Source organism: Lutra lutra, chromosome 8 (genome assembly GCF_902655055.1).
Source record: "Lutra lutra chromosome 8, mLutLut1.2, whole genome shotgun sequence".
Classification (NCBI taxonomy): Eukaryota; Metazoa; Chordata; class Mammalia; order Carnivora; family Mustelidae; genus Lutra; species Lutra lutra.
In genome coordinates, this window is record NC_062285.1 from 32676238 (window position 1) to 32688340 (window position 12103).

A 12103-nucleotide genomic window follows, 5' to 3' on the forward strand; every position below is an offset into this window, starting at 1 on the left:
CCATATGCCAGTTTGAACCCCTCCCAGGGTTCTGGGCTGGCTGCTCAGGGTCCTGGGGCACCCATCGTCAGGAGAAGAAGCCACCTTCACTTGCACCTCATTCTTGGGGTGATAAGGCGGAGGATGAATAGTTTGAGTACACATCATTGGCTGGACGCTGTTCTCTGTGCTTCACGTATTCTCTCATCAGTTCTTCACGATCATTCCAGGGTAGGGATTAGATAATGTGCTTTTACAGTGAGGAAACTGAGGAAAGTAACTTCCCAAGGTCACATGGTCAAGAAACTAGAATATTCATCTAGCTCATCAGGCTCCAGAATTTGTGTTCTAAACGTTGATATTAGGCTGCCTTCCATCCTTATTTTCACATAGTCCACATTCCTAACATCTCTTTTTAGAGGCACATTCCTTTATTAAAGGGGGATCTTGGCCAAAACATAAATATAATGAAGGGAGACGTGGAGGTGTTCTGACTGAAGTAGTACTGGGAGTGGGTGGGGTCTGTCTTGACTCCTCCCTCCACTATCATAACTCCACCCTCCCCGAATCCACGCTTCATCGGTTTCCGTTTCTCTTCCCTCTAGTAAGTCCCTATTATTAGTCAATCCTCATTATTCATGGACTCTCTATTTGCAAATTTGCCTAACTGCTAGCTGTTTTTGTAAACCCAGAATCTCTACCTGTGGGCGGTCATGGTATTTGTGGACACGGCACAGAGTACTGCAGACTTCAATCAGCCTGGGCGTTCCCAGCTGAGGTGGAACATGTTGATGAGCTGCCTTCTTGTTTCAGGAACTGTAAACAAGCCTTTGGTGGGGGCGTGGGGTAGGTCTACTTAGTGCTGTTTTTTTCCAATTTTTGTGCCTTGAAGGGCACAAAACATATATTTTTAAAAATATAATATACATATTATATAAAAATTATATATATTTTATGTATATGTTATATAAAATATATATATACTTGTTTATTTATTTGACAGCCAGAGAGCACAGGCAGGGGGAGCAGCAGACAGAGGGAGAGGGAGAAGCAGGCTTCCAGCTGAGCAGGGAGCCTGGCATGCGGCTGGATCCTAGGACCCTGAGATCATGACCTGACCCAAAGGCAGATGCTCAACTAACGGAGCCACCCAGGTGCCCCTCAGACTTTTGTGTTTTTTGTTGATGATTGTGCTGTTTAAAATACCCCCAAAACAATGCTGACATGCTAATGTTCCCGAGAGCAAGAAGCCTGTGATGTGCCTCACAGAGAAAACACATGTTGAGTTTCATTCAGGCATGAGTTACAGCACTATAGGCTGTGAGGTCAGTGTTAATGATCCCACTATATTAAATATATATAAAAAACATACATGTTAAATAAGGTATGTTTAACAGAAGCACACATAAAACAAGGTTATGTATTGATTGACTGACTAAAATGTTGTGACCAGACCAATTCCGTGTTTCCCGTAGGAGTCCCCAGCAATCTCTAATTCAGTGTTTGTGGCAACTTTATGCAATGCAAATACCATGAATAATGAGAAATGACTGTAGTTATTTATTGAGAGCCTCCTATAGGCCAAATAATGTGCTAGAACCTCATTTAAACTAACTACTTCTCAACAACTCTAAAAACCAAGTATCATCTCTAATTTATAGATAGTAAAACTCAGGCCTAAATAATTGGCAATGTCATTAATCAGGAGGGAGGTAAGCCAAGGCTGGATAGTGTATGGTTCTGTTGTTCTCTTTCCTTTTTCCTCACTTCATTTGTGGACAAATCCCAGGAGCCATCTTGTGCAGTTCAGTCATATTCATGTCCCTGACTCCCACTGGATTTCTTTTCCATTGAATTGAACACAGTACTCCCCAAAGCTTCTCTTCACTCTACAGCCACACAAATAGAAACCTTCCTATTGATTCTGGGATTTTTTTTTTTTTTTTTTGAGCCAAAGTGTTTTATTAAAAAGGTTCCTGAGTGAGTTTCCCACCATGTTTCCTTGCCAGCCATCTTGTGAGGTTCCAGGTGGCTGGCTTGTGAGAATGGAGGTTACTATGTCTCTCTGCTCCACAGTGCTGGGGGCTACCACCATGACACTGCCCTGTCATTCAGCTCTGCTGGGGTTGCCTGTCAACCTTCCTTTCTTTCCTTCAGCTACCATCCACTGTCCCCTTGCTTGCTGTCTATGGTCTGCCTCCAACTGTTACTCCAGGAGAGCAACTGTCTCCTTGTGGGGGTGGGGGGACAGGGCCAGATCCTGGTATGGCAGCAGGTGAACAAGATGTGCTCCCAGATTGGGGTCTCCTCTTGGCTTTGAATGGTGTCTTTGTTACCAATGATCAGGTCCCCCAAGACCACACTCTTGTCCCTCATCAGGATATCTCACTCTCAGACTGAGGCCCCAGCTGATTCTCCACCCAGTGGTACTTCTCACCCAATTCATACTTCATCAGAGGGCTGTTGCAGATGAAGACTTCAGTGTCCAGCATGTTGTTCATCTCCTGCATGGTTTCCAAGGCTCCAGGGATTGGCTCCAAGTCTAGGAAAAAGCCTTGGGCTTCAGACACTTGCCACTTTGCTGGTTCCAGCCAAAGCTCTCAGTACTGCTCATGGTTGAGGGAATCCAGGTTGCATTTCCAGTGCCACCTGCGGCTCCCCTAGGAGGCTGCAGGAGAAGCCCCGCAGGAGGCTGGCCTTGAAGTTGGCCAGCACACCATCCATGTCCTTCAGCACCCACACAGGCCATGGGTGCCAGGTCTGGGAGGCCATGGAGGCTGGGATGGGGGGCTGGGCTAATTGTATAGAGAGCCTTATGTTTGATGCTCCAGCCACATCCTCCTTCTCTTTTGTCTACATCTTCTTGCAGCTACTGGAATTTAAATCTCCAGGCAGAGCAAAAATATCCTTTAGTAGGAAAAAAGGCAAGGAATGGAGATGGTATGGACTTAGAGAAGCAAGAGCAAAATAGATTAAGGTGAAGAGAGAACAGGCAGCTTTACTGGGTCAGAAGATGCTGTGGGAGCAAAGGGGTAGACCAAGAATGGGAGCCCAGAGGAGTAGACCCTGAGATGCACATGTAATTCATTATATTTTAAAATCATTTTCATGTCTAAATCTTATTTTCATATCATAGCCACTCTGTGTATGCAGAAGACACATTTTTTCTACTTTACTGATGAGGAAACTGAGGCATGAAAAGCTGTAGCAATTTACTCTAGGTCACAAAATTCCCTTTTATTCTATGTTCAGAACGGACTATTTATAATCACAGAGCAAAATTCAGAAATCACTTTCCTGATATTTCAAATTTTAAGCCAGTATCATGAACAGTCTATTAATAAGGAAAGATATTTTCCCTTATTTTATACTTGAGCCATATGGCTATTTCAATATTTTTTTACTTAACCAGAATTTCTCTAAATTTCATTGTTCATGTTGAAGCATTTGACTAAAATATAGCAAAACTACTGTGCCTTTCAAGGGGGTCAAAATGTTTTCTGTGGATGGAAACGTGTCATGTGAATAAAGATGAAAGGACCTTTGTTGTACTCCTCTTCTGGGAATCTTTTTAGGGATATTGCTAAAGTCAAGAATAGATCAGAAATGAAGAAAAGATGGGAATAAAAGAATAGCTTTCATGGAAAATTGAAATCATTCCTTTTAAAGTTCACAATTTCCACCCTGATGATAGATCCCCAGCCTTGCAGGATGGGTTCTTCCTAGATATAAAGGTGACAGCCACGAGAGGATTTTGATGCAACTGTGATTGATGTCAGCAGGGCCAGGCAGTGATACTTTATTACAAATTTAATGGACATTTATTAAGCTGATTCAATGGGAGCAGCCCAGGGCTAGATGGGGCCGAGAGATACAAAAGGAAGATGCAATCTATGAAGGTCTGGGGGACCAGTTAGGGATCGAAATTCCACTGATTTGAGTTGTTATACACGCATTTCATGCCAGGAGCTCTCATCATCATCATTTTGTGTCTGCCTCTCACAAGCCCGGACTGGAACAGCATGATTCTCTCTCATGCAAGGTGAGAATATGTGGAGAGATTCGGTAACTTCCCCAGGGAAGCTCTTGTCACTCACCTAGACAGGAAATAGCTAGAGAATAACGGAGGCACAGCCTAAAGTTGGGACACGTGTCTAAGATGCAGATTTATGCTTTCGTCCATGATACAGGAAGTCTATGCTTCATAGAGAAGACAAAACATGAACATTTCAGTGCTTTTTTAATAAGTGAAGTGGTTGTGGAAATATTTGCAAGGAGGAAACATCTTTTTAGTATAGAAGAGTCCTTGGCTAGTTGACAGAACTTTTTCTTTCTTGGGTTAAATGTAGTCACTTCTATTATATCCTGAAGCATCTGGCTCTCCCGGTAAAGACATGTGAGCACTGCCACAGGCCTGGAATGTCTCAAGAGGGTAAGAATAGCCTACAATGAGAGATGACTCCTGCTGTCTTCTGGTCACTGCAGTTGTCAAGAATGCTTTGCCTCAAAGGCAAACAGCTCAGGGCCGTCTCAGCTCGGAGACAGAAAACTGACCTCCCATTCCTGAGCTCGAAGCTTTCCATTTATATCTGCAGCTCTCACCTTTAAGTCTTTTGTAGAGAAGATACATTTATTCCTTCAAAGATTTGCCACCTTCTTGGAGAATAATACAGCCTTCCGACGACTCCAGCAGCCTTGGGTCTGCAACACTTGGGAAAGATGGAACGTCTGGATCTGCTGGGATTCCTTCTTATCACTGTCAACTGCAACATGACCATTGTGGGTGAGTGTAAGGAAACAGCTCCAAAGCTCTTGTATTTTTGTTTTCATCACTTTGCCTGGCCTGTTTGTTGCTGGAAGAAAGGGAGCTGTGTACTTAAGCTTTCTTTTATGACTCCCCAGTCCCGCCATCATTTAAGGAAGTCTTGGATGTGTGTGTTCTCTCCTGGGGGCTTTCTCACTGATACTTGGGTGCTGAGCCCAAAGACTGAAGCAAGTGGAAGGAGTATCTTTGAGTAACTTTTCTCTGACTACCTGATCAGGAGAAGGAACAATGTAGTAAAAATTAAAGAGAAATCAATGCCTTGATTACACTTCCTTCTTGTGCATCTTTTTTCCTTGAAGCTTAACTTGCAAGGATTAGTCGTTTCTTTTGTGCAGTTTCAGCCAAATCCAAATTTTAGTTTATTTTTTAAAAAGAAAGTAATAAATATTTCTGAGTTTGAGGCAGATGTGTCAAATTTTTAGAGAAGTATGGATATCTTAGAAAAAAGACGTGAGAAGGGGCACCTGTGTGGCTCAGTCGGTTGAGCTCTGGTCACAATCCCCGGGTCCTAGGATAGGGCTCCACATCAGGCTCCCTGCCCAATGGAGAGTGTGCTTCTCCTTCTGCCTGCCGCTCCTCCTGCTTGTGCTCTCTTACTATCTTGGTCTATCAAAATAATACAATAAAACATTAAAAAAAAAACTTGAGAAAAGGATTACAGTATGCCTATGATGTGGCTGAAAATTTTCTTACTCATTATTTTGTAGAATTGAAACAAAATCAACTTGGTCTTACAAATTTGAGTCAATGACTTGATCACAGAATTCTATTCTTTGAGCTTAACTACCTTTATTTATGATAGAGTTTTTTCTGCTGTCAGGTGATGTTTTCTGTATCGTGTCACAAAATATTTACAGATTATTTTAACTGAGCCTTGGCCGTGTTCCAAAAGACTTAACCTGTAACATGAAAATAGGACTTTGATGTTATTTTGACTTCCCAGGTTAATCTAATTTATTCATGATAAATTGAAGAAAGAGGAACATTATTTCATAATAACTGTAATAGAGGAAAATAAATTCTGAATCATTGAAACATCTGAAAATTTGAATGTCATTAAGGAAATCTGATTTCAAGGACCATAAATAAAGATCTTCTGGACCAAAATAAAGATGACTGAACTATAATTAGTAGCTTGTATTTGCTACACACGGTTACACAAATGTGCTAACATTCTTTAGAAAGCTTATCATCTGCAGAGAGTAAGATCTTATTTACATCATTAATTTGCTTAGCTCAACTTTCTTTCTAGAACTTTCAGTCCAGGAGACATTACCAAAAGTCTGAACTAGTGGACTCAGATCAAACATCTTTGACTCTAATGCTTCTTTAAAAGCTGTCAGTCCCAAAGCATTTTACAAACAACTAGTTCCGCACAGTGTCTGACCCATTGCATGGCCTCTGGAAATGCTTGGCAGATGAGCTAACTAGCCCCCGTTGTGGGGATTAAAATACATGCTTATTGACTTCTCAGTTCTCCAGTCTCACCCCTGTAAATACTTCAAAACTGTTGTTGGAAGGGAATATGTTTGTATGCTGGTGATGGTGCCTTCCTGCTTCCTCCTTTCTAGGGAAGATCTGGCTTATCTTCATGGTACTGCTGAGGATGGTGGTGATCATCTTGGCAGGCTCCCCTGTCTACCAGGATGAGCAGGAGAGGTTTGTGTGTAACACTCTGCAGCCGGGATGCGCCAATGTTTGCTACGACATCTTCTCCCCGGTGTCCCACCTGCGGTTCTGGCTGATCCAGAGCGTGTCTGTCCTCCTCCCTTCTGCCATTTTCAGTGTTTACGTGCTCCACAGAGGGGCCGTGCTCGCCGCCGGTGGACTCTGCGGGCCAGATGGCAGTCCCACCCGCCCTGAGCCCTGTAACCAGAGCCCTGGGGACAGGCACCTCCCTCCGCCCTGCAGGGAGCCCTACCACCTGACCGTGCCGGATTTCTCCTCCAGCTACATCGTCCACCTCTTCCTTCGGGTGCTGACCGAGGCAGCTTTTGGTGCCTCGCATTACCTCCTCTTTGGATTCTTGGTCCCCAAGAGATTCTCTTGCACCCACGCTCCCTGCACCAGCGTGGTGGACTGTTACGTCTCCCGGCCCACGGAGAAGTCCATTATGATGCTTTTCATGTGGGCGGTCAGTGCGCTCTCCCTGCTGCTCAGTGTGGCTGACCTCCTCTGCAGCGTTCGTGGGAGGACGAACAGGGGCGGGGCCCCCGCCAAGGATCCCTTGGGCCACACCACCGGCCGCCCGCTGTCCCGGAGCCTGGGCGCTAGGTCAGGTCCGATGGCCGGCAACGGTGCGTGGGTGGAGGAGGGGGCGCCCATCCACCCCGGCCTGTGGACTGGAGCGGAGGGTGCCGACAGCCCCAGGGGGAAGTCCGCTGTGTCGGGGCGGATGGGGCTTCCGGATGAAGATGAGAGCGAGGTGCTGTCCTCTGCCAGCGAGAAGCTGGTCACGGCTTGCAAAGAGCCCGGGAGTAGGGCACAAGCGGAGGCCTCCCAGGACCCTAGGGTCGAGGGTCCCACAAGGTCCGAGGAGCATCTCTTAGTGTCTCGGAGCCGGCTGGGCCGGCTCTATCCATCCGGTCAGCTACCGCCCCCCGACAGGCTCGCCAACTCCAGATCCAGAAAGTCTGAGTGGGTCTGAAGAGGGAGTGCCAGGCAGCCCCGGGGTACCCTGTCCTGTCCAAACAGACACGTGGCCCACGAGGATGCAGACTCGCTTTGGCCTGTGTGAAGCTAATCCTCTAGGTTGCGGGAGAACATCCGCAGGCAGAAAGGCGAGCGGGCATGGGACACATGGACGTCGTGGGAGACTAACCTCCTCAAGACACAGATTGATTTAGATGACAATTTCTCTTGACAAAAGCACTTCACATTGTACTTTTGACAATGTGACTGGAAACTAAAATGATTAATTGGAGAGTGTTGGGGGATGGATGATGTTACGCTCTGGGTTGTTTTTTTTTTTTAAAATCATAGTATGTGCTTAATTTAAGTGTGCTGTCTTCCATTAATAGAGCTCATTAATGTTTTCATGTTTTCCCGTGAGTTATTATGAAGTATTATTTTGTTTTTCTGTTTGGATAAAAGAGGCATCTGATATGCATGTTAACAATAAAGAGATACTAGTTTAACTTCTCCCCACGCCTTTAATAAAATTAATTGTGACGGAATTGTAGTATCATACCTCCCATTGTAATAGGAGAAATGAGAAATATGGAAAATACGGCTCCTAAACAATTGGGGATTTGGGAGGAGGCCCCTTGGGTGGTTTTTGCTTGTGAGTATAAGGTGCCCAGGACCGCTGGATTCCTGGGGTGCTTGCTGTTCCTGTGTGTTTGCTAAGTGGCTGGTCCTCACTGACGTGAGGGAACACATTTTTGTTTGCTTTATTTTTAATTTTTAATTGAACTGTAGTTGACCTAGAGGAGGCATTTGCGGCGTTGGTGAGGGGAGGTAGAGTTGTTACATGTATTCCAGTCTGGGCTTTGTCTGTGTCCTTTAGACAGCCGTACAGCTAAGGTTGTCCGAGAGGCTTCGTGTTCCAGTGGAGCAGATGAGAAACGCTGTTAGTGTTGTGGCCTCGCAGTCCATGTTCCTGTTTTTTGGGAAACAGAAAACTGCCTCATGTCTGGAGATGAGCTTCACAGAAACACTTCCCTACATTTCTCAGTTGTTCTGGTTTGGGTCTAGGAGCTGCTCAAGTTAGAGGTGACTTTTGTGAGGGACTTAGGGTCGCCTTTAACTGTGACATAGATGGACACAGTGTAGCTGAAAGAGCTACTGTGGGGCAGGATAAACCTGTTTACCTTATTAAGAGAGGAGGAAGAGCCATCCGGGTACACTTAACACAAAATGGCTAAGGACAAGGAATTGCCATTCACTCCAGCAAATAATAAAAAAGGTGAACCCATGCACTCATGAACCCAATGGCCCCTTGTAGGAGTTCTGAAGAACTTCGACAATGAAAGGTCTGCCAGGATGGAGAATAACATCTTTTTGGATAAATCCACAGGATGTCAAAGCAATCGGTTAAGACCTAAATCATCCCAAATCCGTTTTGGCATAAAACTATTTGAATGAATGTGCCTGTTTTTAATATATGCGGTAAATCTCTCCTGTGACTCCATTCACTGGAAGCAGTGAGCCATGATTCAGCCATGATTCAGACTCCTTTCTTCAATACTTAGTTCAATATCAGGTACATAGCAAGTGCTCAATAAACGTGATTTTTTTTTAAATAAATGTGATTTTTTGAGTCTAATATTCCTAAAGCATTCAGGGGAAAATTTGGTTCTTGTCCCTTGCCACATGCAATTCTGGTGGACCTCCCAAGTTTGGGTACAGTCTTAGAGATATAAGAACTCTCTAGCACTTCATTATTATTTAAAAATAAGTTTCACAGGTCTCTCAAGTCCCCAGTGTTAGCCTTGATAATACTGAGTGACAAAATCCACTCAATACATGGGGGTGGTGTGTGTCCATGCAGGGTACCTGGACAGCAGCTGGGAAAGCAAGGTGGTAAGGGCTGAGCTGAGGTTGCCTCTTGGCCGTGTCCCCAGAGACAACGGGGCAGAGCACGTCTGTATTCTTTCTCTTGCTAGAGTCTATGCTCATGTTTGGGTTTGCAAGATAGTGTGATTTTATTTGGGTGGCACTGGGAAAGGCTGCTTTTGCCTGTCTGCTGATGTCCAAAATCCCACTATCAGAGAAATGACATCATGGAAATGCTTTCATGGAAAACTGTAAATACGATTCAGAGCAATAGGTACCAAGAGAGAAGGGGAGAGGTGAGGAGATGAGGGGAGGACATCTGGGTTCTCATCCCATATCCACACTACCTGGCAGGTCACTTCATAGCTCTGGGTCTCAGTTTCCTTCTCTGCATGAAGAGGACCGTAGACCGGATGATTCCTTAGTGGTTCACACATTTAGAAATTTGCCAATGCCATGTGCTGTGTAGAGCTGTCATTTTAACAATAAGGGTTCATTCACTAGACCCTTCCATTCTGCTAAATGCCTCAGCACGGGTTTTGAGAAATTGAAAATGATGGTAAGAACAGGACAGGATGAGTCTCAGAGGAGGGGAAGCTAAGCAAGAGCATTAGCTCAGTTTCTTGGATGTACTAGGGCTGCAGAGAAGAAAAAGGAGGTGCTAAGTCTGAAGAGAACTGACTGAATTGGGCCTAGAACCCAAGTCCCTTGAACTTTGGGATTTAATTTTGGGCCTATAACCCAAGTCCCTTGAACTTTGGGACTCCTCTTAATTTTAGATAAGATTTAAATTATTAATTTAATTTTAAATTAAATAAATAAATAAATAAATAAAAATTAAATTAATATAATTTTAATTTTAAATAATTTTAAATAAGTCCTTTTAAATAAGAAGGGATCTTAGTTGGTTTAAGTGTCTGCCTGTGTGCCTGGTTGTAGTGGAGTTCTTTTGTGTTTGCTCAGTAAGAAAGGCTCATTAGATATTGTCTAACTTTCCAGGAACTTTAATTCAGAAATCTTGTCAGCTAGCATCCAGGTGATTCTCAGGTGGTCTGGCAGTGATGCGAGCCCACTGGTGGAATCCAAACTCCGAATCCACACGTATTGCAGCTGGCTGGCTGCAGAGACAAACACAAAAGCAAGCTCATGAAGATCAATGAGATTATGCTCGTGTTTACTCAAGAAAAGTATTATTTACAGAATTAATAAATGTGACTCCCTTTTTCTAGAATGTTGCAATCTACTGTGAGACCGTATTATGAATTTTCTGAGTGTAAATTTGGTTTCGGGCAAGAAACGAGGAGAGTGGTGTTTTGCTGATGAAGACAGGGGCCATCTAGGATTCTCAGACACAGATTTGCCGAATGTTTCTTGCGAAGGAGATGCTTGCTCCCGCCCCCACAACCGGAACGTTTCAGGGGCAGGGTCAGCTGTGGAGCCTGTAAATCCTGCCAGCTGCATTTCGGTTGTGCTGTAGGATAAATGTTCCCTAGAAACCAAAGAGATGTCTTCCCCCAACCCCCACCTGACCATTGAACATGTATGTATATATATTTTCCCTTTCTCCTGTCAATCATAGAACAAATCTTTTCCTTGGGGAACTTTCTCTTTGTGTTGTAACCTCAGAGAGTGAGTGGCAGACAATAGAAATGAAAGAAGTGACTTAATTTTCTCATAAGCCGAACTTGGATGAAATGAGTTTCATGGAGAATTCAGGAAATTAAAAGTCAAATGCAAGAACTAGATTTATTAAGAAGAGTTTCCTCCCTCTCCAGACAGGCAGGGTGGAGGCATGACATGTTTAAAATACTGAGTGATTATAAAGAGTGTTCCTGCCTGACCATAACATTGATTGGCCATTCATTTCCTTGGCCATATTAAAGCTGAAAGACTCCTCAGGCTGTCATCTGTGTGTCACTGGTCCTGTTTCTCTCCCTCCAAACCTCCACCCCTCCTCTAGTGGTGGTTCCTGTTCCTCACACAGCCCCTGACTGTTTTATCAATAGACTGAGACATCAGATTTCACATCAATAATCTACGTTGATAAACTAGTATTTACTGAGTATCGCCTCTGTACCTAGCATTAAATCTCTTGCTTCTGTTTCTTTCTATGAAGCTAAAAAAAACCTTATCATGTCACAGGTCAGCAAATTGGTGGGAAGGAATTCTAGCAAAATGTCATTGTTTCAGTACCACTGTTCAAACAACTCCTCCAATTCCTGTCAACTTTCATTTTCTCAGTGCTGAACTGGGCACTTAGAAGGACAACCTGATGTTGTGGGCTTTGTTGGGAAGCTCAGATGAGAGAGTGGGTGTGGAAGCCCCTTGAGACAGATTCGTAGGTCACAGGAAGTGTTCCCTGGGCTGTGAACCGGTCCATGTTTGACAGAGCACACCAAACAGGTCTCTCCAGGAATTTGTGATTGTATAATATTTGCATGAGGAGAAAGATGTTCACAGACCTAGGAATGCTCCCAACCTTCTCCCCACAGTCTTTCTTACCAACACAGGCCTCTCTTGGACCATATTTAGGATGCAATATTTATGGACGCAAAAATGTTAATTTATTTCTTGTGGTACCTCTTGACTATTTCCATACTTCTCTATGTTTGTTTGCTTCTAGCTGCCCAGAAAAAGCAGGATTTGGGAACTCTAAGCAGCAGGTCTGGGAATTGTATGAGTTTACTTTGGATAACAGAGGAGGTGATAAATTAAGGATAATGAAGAAATTGTGGACAATCTGGCCTCATGGGAAGGAGATAATTTAAAAAGACAACAAGTCATCCCCTTGGGTTAAGATGC

General features: G+C 44.0%; 1 protein-coding gene and 1 pseudogene across 1 annotated transcript; one reads left to right on the top strand and one right to left on the bottom strand.

The window, feature by feature from the left end:
• Positions 1–2136: 2136 nt before the first annotated feature.
• Positions 2137–2751, bottom strand: LOC125106842 (5'(3')-deoxyribonucleotidase, cytosolic type-like; annotated as a pseudogene).
• A 723-nt stretch (positions 2752–3474) lies between these two features.
• On the top strand, positions 3475–8969 carry GJD4 (gap junction protein delta 4). Its single transcript, XM_047739423.1, has 2 exons — positions 3475–4762; positions 6376–8969. Exons 1-2 carry the CDS (start codon positions 4699–4701, stop codon positions 7449–7451), a joined length of 1140 nt encoding a protein of 379 aa, XP_047595379.1. The 5' UTR covers positions 3475–4698; the 3' UTR covers positions 7452–8969.
• Positions 8970–12103: the final 3134 nt, after the last annotated feature.